Source organism: Staurois parvus, unplaced genomic scaffold (assembly GCF_062004578.1).
Source record: "Staurois parvus isolate SC_StPar_1 unplaced genomic scaffold, SC_StPar_1.0 ptg001167l, whole genome shotgun sequence".
In the NCBI taxonomy this organism is placed as follows: domain Eukaryota; kingdom Metazoa; phylum Chordata; class Amphibia; order Anura; family Ranidae; genus Staurois; species Staurois parvus.
The window spans coordinates 1,126,093-1,142,328 of NW_028318963.1; the positions used below are offsets into that span (position 1 = coordinate 1,126,093).

At 45.8% G+C, this 16,236-nt stretch overlaps 1 protein-coding gene across 3 annotated transcripts in view; it reads right to left on the minus strand.

Moving 5' to 3' along the window:
• MYSM1 (Myb like, SWIRM and MPN domains 1) overlaps positions 1-5,728 on the minus strand; it is a 79,890-nt gene extending 74,162 nt beyond the window's left edge. The window contains exons 1-2 of one of the 3 annotated variants that reach the window (XM_089659596.1): positions 5,523-5,726; positions 1,246-1,324 (exon numbers count right to left, since the gene is read on the minus strand). In XM_089659596.1, the coding sequence (XP_089515722.1) occupies positions 1,246-1,324; positions 5,523-5,578 (135 nt within the window). In that variant the 5' untranslated portion in view covers positions 5,579-5,726. Of the gene's footprint in view, positions 1-1,245; positions 1,325-5,522 lie in introns of all 3 variants that reach the window. The other 2 variants (XM_089659595.1, XM_089659597.1) reach the window with 2 other exon arrangements.
• Positions 5,729-16,236: the final 10,508 nt, after the last annotated feature.

Here is a 16,236-nt window from a genome sequence, read left to right on the forward strand (position 1 = left end):
CGGGCGGCGGACAGAGGGGGCGGGGACACGGGCGGCGGACAGAGGGGGCGAGGACACGGGCGGCGGACAGAGGGGGCGAGGGCACAGGAGGGGGCGAGGGCACGGGCGGCGGACAGAGGGGGCGAGGGCACGGGCGGCGGACAGAGGGGGCGAAGGCACGGGCGGCGGACAGAGGGGGCGAAGGCACGGGCGGCGGACAGAGGGGGCGGGGACACGGGCGGCGGACAGAGAGGGCGAGGGCACGGGCGGCGGACAGAGAGGGTGGAGACACAAATGGAGGACAGTGATGGCGGGGACAGAATGGAGGACAGTGATGGCGGGAACAGAATGGAGGACAGTGATGGCGGGGACAGAATGGAGGACAGTGATGGCGGGGACAGAATGGAGGACAGTGATGGCGGGGACAGAATGGAGGACAGTGATGGCGGGGACAGAATGGAGGACAGTGATGGCGGGGACAGAATGGAGGACAGTGATGGCGGGGACAGAATGGAGGACAGTGATGGCGGGGACAGAATGGAGGACAGTGATGGCGGGGACAGAATGGAGGACAGTGATGGCAGAGACAGAATGGAGGACAGTGATGGTGGGGAAAGAATGAAGGATGTGATGTCAGTCTGTGCATAACAGATGGGCATGAAACGTGAGGTAAACTGATGTCTCTACCAGGGGTGAACTGACCATCTGGAAACTTGGGCACTGCCTGAGGGCCCGGGGTCAGTAGGGGGCCCCATGAGATGCCCCTGGTACCTATTTCATAGGATTTTTTTAGTTTGGGCAAGGACACAGGGGCCCTATTATCCCGTTTCCCGGGGGCCCCATGAGTTGTCAGTCCGCTCCTGGTCTCTACAAGCATAATCTGTAGTTTTGAAGCACATATGATGTGAATGAGCCCCTAACGTCACCGACTAAATAAGGGCATGTTGCCATATAAGGGCACTGACATGATCAGTATCTTACCCTTTGTTTACCTGTCAATGTAATTGCCTAAATATGGGGATGTTTCTAATATAAGGGCACTGGTGTCACCAGCATCCTACCCCTTTGTTTACATGTGCTGCCAGGAGGTGAATGACTCCGCCCACAGCTGACTGAACTAGAAACTAGTGCGACTTTTATGTTTGGATAGAGAGGAGTTTGGAGGACGTCTGAGCTGATAAGGCAGGAGTGATCACTTAGGGACAGCATGGTGGTTAGCAGTAAACAGTCTCCACTCCCTGAGTAAGTCGGCCCCAAGGAACTCACAGTGAGGTCATCATTGCTCTTCCACATGGAGTCCAGATAGTGATCAGGAACAAACCCAGAGCCCTGCTCCTCGTAGGTCCTGTAAAGAGAAAAAAAACAAACATATTTGTATCTTCTTTTTGATTTCATAACCTTTCACAATCACCTGTGTCAGGACAATGTCCACTACCACCCAAGGCAAAAAGGCCAAAGGACCCCCTCCCCCAAGATCTGGGAACTACTTCAGCAGTACAGGTTGCACATGAGCTTGGGCGTCCTCTAAAGAGTTGTGATATTTTCTAGTCCAATTGGCTTTGGGCCGGTTTACTCATTGACACACATAAACAAAGGGGTGGGATGCTGGTAACATCCCATATGTACTCGAGGACATTGACCAAATATGGGCATGTTTCTATATAAGGACACTGACGTCACCAGAATCTCATCCCTTTGTTTACACGTCAAGGCCATTGACTAATATTGACATGTTTCCATGTAAGGGCACTGATGTCACTGGCCTCCTGCATCTTTGTTTACAAACCAACTGACTAAATATGGGACATTTTTCTATATAAGGGCACTAATGTCACTAACAGCCCACCCCTTAGTTTACATTTCAGTGGCATTGATTAAATATGACCATGTGTCCATATAAGGACACTGACGTCACCAGCATCCCACCCCTTTGTTTACATGCCAAGCTTATTGACTAAATATGGGTGTATGTCCACATATGGATACTGATATCACTAGCGTCCCACCCCTTTGTTTACATGCCAAGCTCACTGACTAAATATGAGTGTATGTCCACATATGGATACTGATATCACTGGCATCCCACCCCTTTGTTTACATGCCAAGCTCACTGATTAAATATGGCTGCATGTCCACATATGGATACTGATATCACCGGCATCCCACCCCTTTGTTTACCTGCCAAGCTCATTGACTAAATATGGGTGTATGTCCACATATGGATACTGATATCACCGGCATCCCACCCCTTTGTTTACCTGCCAAGCTCATTGACTAAATATGGGTGTATGTCCACATATGGATACTGATATCACCGGCATCCCACCCCTTAGTTTACATTTCAGTGGCATTGATTAAATATGAGCATGTGTCCATATAAGGACACTGACCTCACCTGCATCCCACCCCTTTGTTTACATGCCAAGCTCATTGACTAAATATGGCTGCATGTCCACATATGGATACTAACACCACCAGCATCCTACCCCTTTGTTTACATGCCAAGCTCATTAAACATGTCCAATAAAAAAAAGGTAAAAAATCAAATTCCGTCATAAACGTACACCAAAATGTATTCTGCTCCATGTCTTTGCTAGAAAAAAAATCCCAATACGTGTAAATTAATTGGTTTACATGAAAGTTATAGCGTTTACAAATGGCAGTATATATAATGGGATTTTTTTTCTTTTTTTACTAGTAATGGCGGCGATCAGCGACTTATAGCGGGACTGCGGTGGACATTATGACATGGGAGGAACTGACTTGGTGTCACTGACATCGCCAGTGACACCAATAGAGTGATCAGTGCTAAGAAAAAAAAAAAGCACTGACACTGTACTAATGGCACTGGGCAGGAAGGGGTTAACATCTGGGGCGATCAAAGGGTTAACCGTGTGTAGGGCGTGTTTGACTGGGGGTGGGGGTGCTTCACTGTAATCACACTGCTGTGGATGGCTGTGTTGTTCAGTGTGCCTGAGCTGACAGGGTGGAGGACTATTAGTAAATAAACAGTCCTCCTCCCCATCAGTGATTGTCAGAAATCAGCGGGTGCCGGCGGGTAATTACCAGCCGGGGCCCGGTGATTGACAGCCTCGGCCACGAATGGCGGCGCGGGTAGGGCTCACGCACGCCCCCTACCCGGAAATGCAAAATCACGTATATATTTGTGATTTTGCACACCCATGCCACCCTGTAGCAGTATTTCTGCTATAGGGTGGTGGGGATGCAGCTAAACACAGGCCTATCTCCACATATGGATACTGATAGCACCAGCATTCCGCCCTTTGTTTACATGCCAAGGTCACTGAACAAATATAGACATATGTCCACATATGGATACTGAAGTCACCAGCATTCCGCTCTTTGTTTACATCCCAAGTTCAATGACTAAACATGGGCATATGTCTACATATGGACACTAATATCAGCAGCATTCCGCCCTTTGTTTACATCCCCAGCTCCATGACTAAATATGGACATATGGATACCGATGTTACCAGCATCTCGCCCCTTTGTTTACATGCCAAGCTCATTGACTAAATATGGGCGTATGTCTGCATATGGATACTGATGTCACCAGCATCCCGCCCCTTTTCACCAGCAACCCGCCCCTTTGTTTACATGTCAAGCTCGTTGACTAAATATAGGCATATGCCCATATAAAGACACTGATGTCACCAGCATCCCGCCCCTTTGTTTACATGTCAAGCTCATTGACTAAATATAGGCATATGTCCATATAAGGACACTGATGTCACCAGCATCCCGCCCCTTTTCACCAGCATCCCGCCCCTTTGTTTACATGTCAAGCTCATTGACTAAATATAGGCATATGTCCATATAAGGACACTGATGTCACCAGCATCCCGCCCCTTTGTTTACATGTCAAGCTCATTGACTAAATATAGGCATATGCCCATATAAGGACACTGATGTCACCAGCATCCTACCCCTTTTCACCAGCATCCCGCCCCTTTGTTTACATGTCAAGCTCATTGACTAAATATAGGCATATGCCCATATAAGGACACTGATGTCACCAGCATCCTACCCCTTTTCACCAGCATCCCGCCCCTTTGTTTACATGTCAAGCTCATTGACTAAATATAGGCATATGCCCATATAAGGACACTGATGTCACCAGCATCCCGCCCCTTTTCACCAGCATCCCACCCCTTTGTTTACATGTCAAGCTCATTGACTAACTATAGGTATATGCTCATATAAAAACACTGACGTCACCAGCATCCCGCCCCTTTTCACCAGCAACCCGCCCCTTTGTTTACTAGTCAAGCTCATTGACTAAATATAGGCATATGTCCATATAAGGACACTGATGTCACCAGCATCCCGCCCCTTTGTTTACATGTCAACCTCATTGACTAAATATAGGCATATGCCCATATAAGGACACTGATGTCACCAGCATCCCGCCCCTTTGTTTACATGTCAAGCTCATTGACTAAATATAGGCATATGCCCATATAAGGACACTGACGTCACCAGCATCCCGCCCCTTCGTTTACATGTCAAGCTCATTGACTAACTATAGGCATATGCCCATATAAGGACACTGACGTCACCAGCATCCCGCCCCTTCGTTTACATGTCAAACTCATTGACTAAATATAGGCATATGCCCATATAAGGACACTGATGTCACCAGCATCCCGCCCCTTCGTTTACATGTCAACCTCATTGACTAACTATAGGCATATGTCCATATAAGGACACTGATGTCACCAGCATTGCGCCCTTTATTTACATGTATTGTGGCCAATGACCTGGCCCACAGCTGACAGGACTCCATCTTTACTCCTGACCTATTTGTTCCCTCTCCTTCTGAAGCACTCAAGGTGGCTGCCTCTTCTGCCTACCCCTCAGCCCCCCCCCCCGTCCTCTCTATGGGGTATTTGGAAGGCTCCCAGGTATGCTCTCCAGTGACCCCAGCTGCGTGTAATGTGTTACCCAAAAGTCTTCGAACTCCCGACAAGACCAGAAGCCATGGCGTCATGAGTCATAGAAGGAGGCGGAGCTGCACCAGGTGTAAGACGCAGGGGGAGACTCCGAGGCCCTATTCACACTTAGCGCTTTTTAAGTGCGTCTTTGCACATTTTTCCACATGATGCACATTGAAATCTACAGGCTGCCCTATGCGTGGCGAAGAAGCTCATGGAGCATTTTGACGCGTTTCGGTGTTGTGCGTTTTGCTGCGTGCCTTTGCTTGTGTCAAAAAAGCGAATACGTTTCCAGTGTTTGGGGTGCCGTTTACGTGCGGCGCACATTTTTTGACCGCATAGGGAAACGTATGTTCCTGCGCTCATTCCTGGAGCGCGCAGATTTGAACGGCGTCCTAGACAAGATGGCGAAGCACCACGACGCAGCGTTACGCTACACAAACCGAAGGCGACCACCATCATATGACTGACAGGAAGTTTGTCGTGGTGTGACTCCCCCTCCTCCCTCCCCCGGTGACAGGTCCTCTTTAGCTCAGGTTCCCTCTAATATAGAAAATAATAATGAGACTCCTGCTCGGTGCTCACCTCTGGCTGCAGTCTGCCCCATCCCCCTCAATGTCCACATCTGCCTCCTCCGCCATCTTGTCTTCCAGTAAGGGGGAGGTGGTTACTTGGTCACCCGTGAGGGCCCCGAAGGGGGGGCGACCGAGCACCGGAATGCGGGACCCCGAGCCTCACACGCCACCGAAATTCATCCCAGCAGCCCCCAGCCAATCAGAACTCTCGTTTGGCCTGCCATCTTGGTACACCCGCAATTCGCTAGCAGCGGCCATCTTGGTACACCTTGCACTCAGAGGGCGGCGACCATCTTTGTACACCCAGCCAAGTCGTAAATTTCAGACTCATTATAGCAAAAAAGTGAAATCATGTATCTAAATATCGTATTCGAAATCTGTGAAGCTGTACTGATATTTAAAACAGCGGCAAGCCTGTTGGCAAAAGGCGGCGGAGGCCATCCTTCTCCTAAGCGGCAAACCCGCTGTCATGAATGGTGGCGGCGCACATCTTGGTACACCCCTGTACTGCTTAGAGCCAAACCTGTAGTTATAGGGCGCTGGCGGACATCTTTATACACCCGCACTTCTCAGCGCCAAGCTAGTAGCTGTAAGACGCTGGCGGACATCTTTATACACCCGCACTTCTCAGCGCCAAGCTAGTAGCTGTAAGACGATGGCGGACATTTTTGTACACCCGCACTTCTCAGCGCCAAGCTAGTAGCTGTAAGGCGCTAGTGGACATCTTTGTACACCCGCACTTCTCAGCGCCCAGCTAGCAGCTGTAAGACACTAGCGGACATCTTTGTACATCCACACTTCGCAGTGCCAAACAGGAGGCTCTGACGGACATTTTTGTACACCAGCACTTCTCAGCGCCAAGTCAGTAGTTATAAGGCAATGGTGGACATCTTTGTACACCCTCATTTGGTCGCGGCATGCCCACAACCAGAATTCGGCAGCGGACATCTCGCTGCACCTAACCTAGTCTTTAATTTCAAATTAATCTCAGCAATGGACTGAGCTCATGTACTTTAGTATAGAATGTTGGAGTCTACAGGCGGTCATTTAGGTGCACCCTGAAGCAATAAGTTTCCAGTCAGAATGCGGCGGCCATCTTGGTACACCTAACATTTTGCCACTGCAAGCTTACAATCAGTAGGCGGTAGCGGACATCTTGCTATTCTCAACCCAAATCTTAAACTTTATACTAATTTTAGAAATAAACAGAGCCTATTAGATGAATACAGTATGATGAAATCTGTAAGGCCGTTTTTGTACTAAATTTTGAAGGCAGCGGCAAAGCCTGTAGTGAGACGCCGGCGTCCAACTTGGTACACCCCACCTTCGACAGCATGAAGGCGACAGCGGACATCTCGCTCCACCCAACCCGGTATTGAATTTCAGCAATAGAGCGAACTCATTTACTTAAACACAATATGGTAAAGTTTATAAGTTGCCGTTTATAATGAAATTTGTAAGTGAGGCTGAGGCGGTGTGTGGTGTCAGGGTGTACCAAGATGGCGGCGCTGTATTCTGTCAGATCGTTTCTTCGGGGCAGGGTGAGCTGTATTTCCTGATGGAACATGGTGGGTCGGTGCAGCTCGTGAGTTGGGGGACTTGAGGAGGAGTAGGTGACTCCTCCAGGTGCTCTCAGTGCTTGTGGTGAGTATTAGAGGACATTGTGTCACAACTCTGCAGTGGGGGGGATGGGCTGCTGGTACAACTTCTAGTCAGTTGCTCACCCCCTGAAACTGGTAAGTGACTGTAAGTGGGCAGGCTTGCTGGTGATGAGTTCTATTCATCCAAGTTTCACCTTTTTCAGATGGTGTCAGGGAACAGTAGAGGTCACCTCTGATACTCTGTTATGTGCATGGCGGCGGTTTGGGAGGTAAGTCGGGTCCATGTTGCCTGCATTGGGGTGCCGTTCACTACTAATGGCTTGCCGCCCCTCTGAAAAGTGATCTGCGACGGTTCGCTCTTCAGAGGGTGGCTGGGAGGTGGTACGTCACCTCCCCAGTGCCTGCTTCAACCCTGTAAATACTGCACCGCTCACTGCATTACATGCGGCTCCAGGGTGGATGAGGTCCCCCCCATTTGCTTGAATAGGTTGCGTATGGTGGCGGGAATGGGTTGCGTATGGTGGCTGTGCTGCTCCCCCGAACGCAACAGGGGGATCTTTTTTTTTTTTTTTTAATTGCGCCTATTGTTTCCTAGTATACTGGAAGTGATGTCAGCTCATCGCTTCTGGGTAACTATGTAACAGAGCTGAACAAAGCCGATTCAGTATTCATTCAGCTCTGTGACCAGCCGGCTGGTTAATCAGGATTTCCAGTGGGATGGGAGATCCCGTTACATAGTTAGTCTGGCTGAAAAAAGACAAAAGTTCATCCAGTTCAACCATTAAAAAAAAAAAAGTTATAATTCTACACCCACGGTTGATCCAGAGGAAGGCAAAAAAAAAGCAAAGTACGATCCAATTTGGTCCTGCTGGGAAAGAGTTCATTCCTGATCCCCCGAGAGGCGATCGGATATTCCCTGGATCAACGTCACCTATAAATGTTATATCCAGTTATATTCTGTGTATCCAAGAAAGAATCCAGGACTTTCCTACAGCAATCCACTGAGCTGGCCACAACCAACTCTTGAGGGAGTCTATTCCACATTCTCACAGCTCTCACTGTGAAGAAACCTTTCCATGTTTGGATTAAATCTCTTTTCCTCCAGATGTAAAGAGCGCCCCCTTGTCCTCTGTGATGACCTCAGGGGGAATAACTACACCGAGTTCACTATATGAACCACTGATGTATTATACATGGAGATCATATCCCCCTTATGTATTATACATGGAGATCATATCCCCCCTTATGTATTATACATGGAGATCATATCCCCCCTTATGTATTATACATGGAGATCATATCCCCCCCTTATGTATTATACATGGAGATCATATCCCCCCTTATGTATTATACATGGAGATCATATCCCCCCTTATGTATTATACATGGAGATCATATCCCCCCTTATGTATTATACATGGTGGTCATATCCCCCCTTATGTATTATACATGGTGGTCATATCCCCCCTTATGTATTATACATGGTGGTCATATCCCCCCTTATGTATTATACATGGAGATCATATCCCCCTTATGTATTATACATGGAGATCATATCCCCCTTATGTATTATACATGGAGATCATATCCCCCCTTATGTATTATACATGGAGATCATATCCCCCCTTATGTATTATACATGGTGATCATATCCCCCCCTTATGTATTCTACATGGAGATCATATCCCCCCTTATGTATTATACATGGAAATCATATCCCCCCCTTATGTATTATACATGGAGATCATATCCCCCTTATGTATTATACATGGTGATCATATCCCCCCCTTATGTATTATACATGGAGATCATATCCCCCCTTATGTATTATACATGGAGATCATATCCCCCCTTATGTATTATACATGGAGATCATATCCCCCCTTATGTATTATACATGGAGATCATATCCCCCCTTATGTATTATACATGGAGATCATATCCCCCCTTATGTATTATACATGGAGATCATATCCCCCCTTATGTATTATACATGGAGATCATATCCCCCCTTATGTATTATACATGGAGATCATATCGTCCCTTATGTATTATACATGGAGATCATATCCCCCTTATGTATTATACATGGAGATCATATCCCCCCTTATGTATTATACATGGAGATCATATCCCCCCCTTATGTATTATACATGGAGATCATATCCCCCCTTATGTATTATACATGGAGATCATATCCCCCCTTATGTATTATACATGGAGATCATATCCCCCCTTATGTATTATACATGGAGATCATATCCCCCCTTATGTATTATACATGGAGATCATATCCCCCCTTATGTATTCTACATGGTGATCATACCCCTCCTTATGTATTCTACATGGTGATCATACCCCCCCTTATGTATTCTACATGGAGATCATATCCCCCCTTATGTATTCTACATGGGGATCATATCCCCCCTTAATCTCCTCTTCTCAGGAGAGAATACATTCAGTTCCTCTAATCTTTCCTCATAGCTGATCTCCTCCATGCCTTGTATCAGTTTGGTCTCCCTTCTCTGTACTTTCTCCAGTTCCCCAATGTTCTTTTTGTGAATTGGAGCCCAAAACTGAACTGCATATTCCAGATGAGGTCTTAATAATGATTTGTACCGGGGGGGGCGGGGGTTGCGGGGGGATGAATTATCTCTCTCTCTCTGGAGTCTATACCTCTTCTAATACAAGAGAGGATTTTGCTCACTTTAGAACCTGCAGCTTGGCATTATTAAGCTTGTGATCTACTAGAACCCCCAGATCCTTCTCCACCATTGACCCCCCCAGATCCTTCTCCATTGATTCCCCCAGTTGTTCCCCCCCCCCTGTATGTATAATGCATGCATATTATTAGCCCCCAAGTGCAGAATCTTACATTTATCAACATTAAACCTCATTTGCCACATAGTTATCCATAGTTAAAGCTGTGGAGGGTGGCTGGAGGGAGGGGTTCCCCTCCCACTGCTTGTGATAATAATTGTGCAGCTAGTTAGCCACTCCAATTGCTGACTGTTCTATAAAATGGTACCAGGATAATGGCTCAAACTCCAGCGACGTATGGGTACATTGCTGGAGCTGAAGTGGGTATGTAACAATTTGTATAGTGATGATGATAAGATATAAAAAAAGAGGATATAAACATGAAAGGGGACTATAAAAATATACAATTGCAAGAAAAAGTATGTGAACCCCTTTGGATTACGTGGAGTTTTGCATGAATTGGGCATAAAATGTGCTCTGAACGTCATCTAAGTCACAACAATAGAAGAACACAGTCTGCTGAACATAATACTACACAAACATTAGATGTTGCCATGGTTTAATTGCACATAACATGTAAACATTCACAGTGCAGGGAGGAAAAAGTATGTGAGGCCCTAGCTTAATGACTTCTCCCAGAGCTAATTGGAGCCAGGAGTGAGCCAACCTTGACTCCAATCAGTGTGATGATATTGGATGTGTTGCTGACAGCTGTCCTGCCCTTAAAAAACACACACCTGTTTTGGGTTTACTGGTTTCAAGAAGCACTGTCTGATGTGAACCATGCCTCGCAGAAAAGAGCTCTCAGAAGACCTACCATCAAGAATTGTTGACTTGCATGAAGCTGGAAAGGGTTACAAAAGTATCTCCAAAAGCCTTGATGTTCATGTGTCCATGGTAAGACAGACTGTCTACAAATGGAGAAAGTTTAGCACTGTTGCTACTCTCCCTAGGCGCGGTCGTCCTGTAAAAATGACTGCAAGAGCACAGCGCAGAATGCTGCATGAGGTAAAGAAGAATCCCAGAGTGTCAGCTAAAGACCTACAGAAATCTCTGGCACATGCTAACATTTTTGTTGACACATCTACAATAAGGAAAACATGAAACAAGAATGGAGTACATGGGAGGACACCACGGAGGAAGCCATTGCTGTCCAAAAAGAAGATTGCAGCACGTTTGAAGTTTGCAAAAGAGCACCTGGATGTTCCACAGCACTACTGGCAAAATATACTGTGGACAGATGAAACCAAGATTGAGTTGTTTGGGAAGAACACACAACACTATGTGTGGAGAAAAAAAGGCACAGCACACCAACATCAAACCTCATCCCCACTGTGAAACATGGCGGAGGGAGCATCATGGTTTGGGGCTGCTTTGCTGCCTCAGGGCATGGATGGATTGTTGTCATTGATGGAAAATGAATTCCAGAGTTTATCAAGACATTTTGCAGGAAAACGTACAACCATCTGTCCGCCAACTGAAGCTCCGCAGAGGATGGGTGATGGAACAGGACAATGACCCAAAGCATACAAGTAATTCAACAAAACAATGGCTGCAACAGCACAGAATACGCCTTCTGGAGTGGCCCAGTCAGAGTCCTGACCTCAACCCAATTGAAATGCTGTGGCATGACCTTAAGAGAGCGATTCATACCAGACATCCCAAGAATATTGCTACACTGAAACAGTTTTGTGAAGAGGAGTGGTCCACAATGACTCCAGATCGTTGTGCAGGTCTGATCTGCAACTACAGGAAATGTTTGGTTGAGGTTATTGCTGCCAAAGGAGGGTCAACCAGTTATTAAGTCCAAAGGTTCACATACTTTTTCCTCCCTGCACTGTGAATGTTTACATGTTATGTGCAATTAAACCATGGCAACATCTAATGTTTGTGTAGTATTATGTTCAGCAGACTGTGTTCTTCTATTGTTGTGACTTAGATGACGTTCAGAGCACATTTTATGCCCAATTCATGCAAAACTCCAAGTAATCCCAAGGGGTTCACATACTTTTTCTTGCAACTGTAGATGAAAATACACTTGTGTATAAAACTCACTTTTTGGCTTTAAAACAACACTGGGGTTCTTAACATAAAATTATAATGATATTATACATCCCTGGCCAAAGGTTTTGAGAATGACACAAATATTTATTTAGCTGCAAGGAAACCCGTGCGGTCATCATTTCTTTGCACAAAAAGAGATCCACAGGCAAGGATATTGCTGCTACTAAGATTGCACCTAAATCAACCATTTATTGGATCATCAAGAACTTCAAGGAGAGAGGTTCAATTGTTGTGAAGATGGCTTCAGGGTGCCCAAGAAAGTCCAGCAAGTGCCAGGACCGTCTCCTAAAGTTGATTTAGCTGCGGGATCGGGGCACCACCAGTGCAGAGCTTGCTCTGGGATGGCAGCAGGCAGGAGTGAGTCCATCTACACGCACAGTGAGGTGAAGACTTTTGGAGAATGGCCTGGTGTCAAGGGCAGCAAAGAAGCCACTTCTCTCCAGGAAAAACACCAGGGACAGGCTGATATTCTACAGAAGGTACGGGGACTGGACTGCTGAGGACTGGGGTAAAGTCATGTTTTCTAATGAATCCCCTTTCCGATTGTTTGGGGCATCCAGAGAAAACTTTGTCCGGAGAAGAAAAGGTGAGTGCTACCATAATTTCTGTGCCATGCCAACAGTAAAGCATCTTGAGACCTGGAAGCAACCATTATGTCCCCAAATTCCTAAAGATCTGGATCCCCTGGGTGGAACGTTTCCTCCCGACAAATTTTGACGATTCGCTGCTCCTCCCTTAACATTTTTCTTCAGTCTTGCCCATGATGGTCCTACTTGCCATTTCCTACACTGGTCCGGTTGCAAACTGCTCCTTCTCTTCTGGAAGTCACACACCTACTCTCCCCTTCCTCTGTTCCCTTTCCTGGCCTCCTTTATTCTTTCCTTCCTCTTTCCAACCCGCTCCCAATTTTTTTTTCTTCTGCCTTCATTTTGTCTGGAACCTATAGATAGTTCTGCGGTGGAGTACACCCTAGTTGAACCATAACCATTCTTTACCCCCCTTTTTGTATTGCACTTTTTCCAAATGTTTCATTGTGGTTCCCAGTTGTATGTTTTCACGTGTCTTTTATCTCTATGCCTTTGGGCAACATGTTCTCCAATACTTCTGTATATGTACTTGCTTGTCCTAAGCTTGTTTCTAGCTTGGAAAATCAATAAAATGTTTGAACAAGAAAGCATCCTGAGACCATTCATGTGTGGGGTCGCTTCTCAGTCAAGGGAGTGGGCTCACTCACAATTTTGAAGAAGAACACAGCCATGAATTCAGAATGGTCCAAAAACATCCTCCGAGAGCAACTTCTCCCAAGTGTCCAAGAACAGTTTGGTGAGGAACAATGCCTTCTCCAGCATGATGGAGCACCTTGCCATAAGGCAAAAGTGATAACTAAGTGTCTTGGGGAACAAAACATTGAAATTTTGGGTCCATGGCCAGGAAACTCCCCAGACCTTAATCCCATTGAGAACTTGTGGTCAATCCTCAAGAGGCGGGTGAATGAAAAAGTGAAACCCTACAAATTCTGACAAACTCCAAGCATTGATTATGCAAGAATGGGCTGCCATCAGTCAGGATGTGGCCCAAAAGTTGATTGGCAGAATGCCAGGGAGGATTGCAGAAGTCTTGAAAAAGAAAAGTCAACACTGAAAATATGGACTTGCATAAACTTTATGTCATTGTCATTAAAAGCCTTTGATGCTTCTGAAATGCTTGTAATTATACTTCAATATACCAGAGTAACATCTGACAAAAAGGTCTCAAACACGGAAGCAGCAGACTTTGTAAAAATTAATATTTGTGTCATTCTCAAAACTTGCTCTTTATAAAGTAAAAAATAGAAAATGAAAAGTCTCAGGTCCAGGCGAAGTAAGATTTTTAAATCATCCCCATTGTATCCAAAAGTAATAAAAATAAATTTGGCTAGAGTTAGCCTGTAACATATTACACCACAGGAGCTTACACTGTAATGTCCCCTCACAGTCACACACTATTATTATACATTTATATAGCACTGACCTATACTGCAGCGGTGTATAGAAAACATTGAGGCAGTCTTATTAAACTCTGCACCACAGGAGCTTACACTCTAATGTACCCCCACATTCACACACTATTATACAGTTGCAAGAAAAAGTAGGGAACCCCTTGGGATTACATGGAGTTTTGCATGAATTGGGCATAAAATGTGCTCTGAACGTCATCTAAGTCACAACAATAGAAGAACACAGTCTGCTGAACATACTACACAAACATTAGATGTTGCCATGGTTTAATTGCACATAACATGTAAACATTCACAGTGCAGGGAGGAAAAAGTATGTGAGGCTCTAGCTTAATGACTTCTCCCAGAGCTAATTGGAGCCAGGAGTGAGCCAACCTTGACTCCAATTAGTGTGATGATATTGGATGTGTTGCTGACAGTTGTCCTGCACTTAAAAAACACACACCTGTTTTGGGTTTACTGGTTTCAAGAAGCACTGTCTGATGTGAACCATGCCTCGCAGAAAAGAGCTCTCAGAAGACCTACGATCAAGAATTGTTGACTTGCATGAAGTTGGAAAGGTACAACAAAAATATCTCCAAAAACCTTGATGTTCATGTGTCCATGGTAAGACAGACTGTCTACAAATGGAGAAAGTTTAGCACTGTTGCTACTCTCCCTAGGCGGGGTCGTCCCGTAAAAATGACTGCAAGAGCACAGCACAGAATGCTGCATGAGGTGAAGAATCCCAGAGTGTCAGCTAAAGACCTACAGAAATCTCTGGCACATGCTAACATTTTTGTTGACACATCTACAATAAGGAGAACATTAAACAAGAATGGAGTACATGGGAGGACACCACGGAGGAAGCCATTGCTGTCCAAAAAGAATATCGCAGCACGTTTGAAGTTTGCAAAAGAGCACCTGGATGTTCCACAGCACTACTGGCAAAATATACTGTGGACAGATGAAACCAAGATTGAGTTGTTTGGGAAGAACACACAACACTATGTGTGGAGAAAAAAAGGCACAGCACACCAACATCAAAACCTCATCCCCACTGTGAAACATGGCGGAGGGAGCATCATGGTTTGGGGCTGCTTTGCTGCCTCAGGACCTGGACGGATTGTTGTCATTGATGGGAAAATGAATTCCAGAGTTTATCAAGACATTTTGCAGGAAAACGTATGACCATCTGTCCGCCAACTGAAGCTCCGCAGAGGATGGGTGATGGAACAGGACAATGACCCAAAGCATACAAGTAATTCAACAAAACAATGGCTGCAACAGCACAGAATACGCCTTCTGGAGTGGCCCAGTCAGAGTCCTGACCTCAACCCAATTGAAATGCTGTGGCATGACCTTAAGAGAGCGATTCACACCAGACATTTCAAGAATATTGCTACACTGAAACAGTTTTGTGAAGAGGAGTGGTCCAAAATGACTCCAGATCGTTGTGCAGGTCTGATCTGCAACTACAGGAAACGTTTGGTTGAGGTTATTGCTGCCAAAGGAGGGTCAACCAGTTATTAAGTCCAAAGGTTCACATACTTTTTCCTCCCTGTACTGTGAATGTTTACATGTTATGTGCAATTAAACCATGGCAACATCTAATGTTTGTGTAGTATTATGTTCAGCAGACTGTGTTCTTCTATTGTTGTGACTTAGATGACATTCAGAGCACATTTTATGCCCAATTCATGCAAAACTCCAAGTAATCCCAAGGGGTTCACATACTTTTTCTTGCAACTGTACATTTATATAGCTCTGACATATACCACAGTGCTGTACAGAGAACACTAAACCAGTCACATCAGTCTCTGTATCAAAGGAGCTTACACTCTTTTCCATATTCACCTTTGTTGCTCTTTCCTAGGAAGAATAAAACATCAAGATGGAGTTCGCCCGCCGCCTGTCGCACCAGAAGATTTTATTGGTTCACAGACTGGCCTCTAGAATAATCCCCCATAGATGCCCGTTGAACACAGACATTGTCTCCACACACAGGAAGATCTCATCGACACAACTTTATCAGACTTTTATCCCCCACAGTCCTCAGACGTCACCCCTGTCCTGCAGATTTCACACCAGCTGCAGGAAATCCGATGGACGTCGCAGCTCATTACTGGGTGATAACGTTGGGTGCTCTGGGGTTAACTCCAGATTGCCACAGACTGTCTTTGCACCCCAGAACCTCGTCCTGTGTGCCAACACCATCCACACCTCTGCCCACTTGAATGTTCTCTTACCACCACATGTGTGGATCCTCATCAAACCCATCCAGAAATTGTTTGCCATCATCCTGGGCAGGTTAGATATATGAA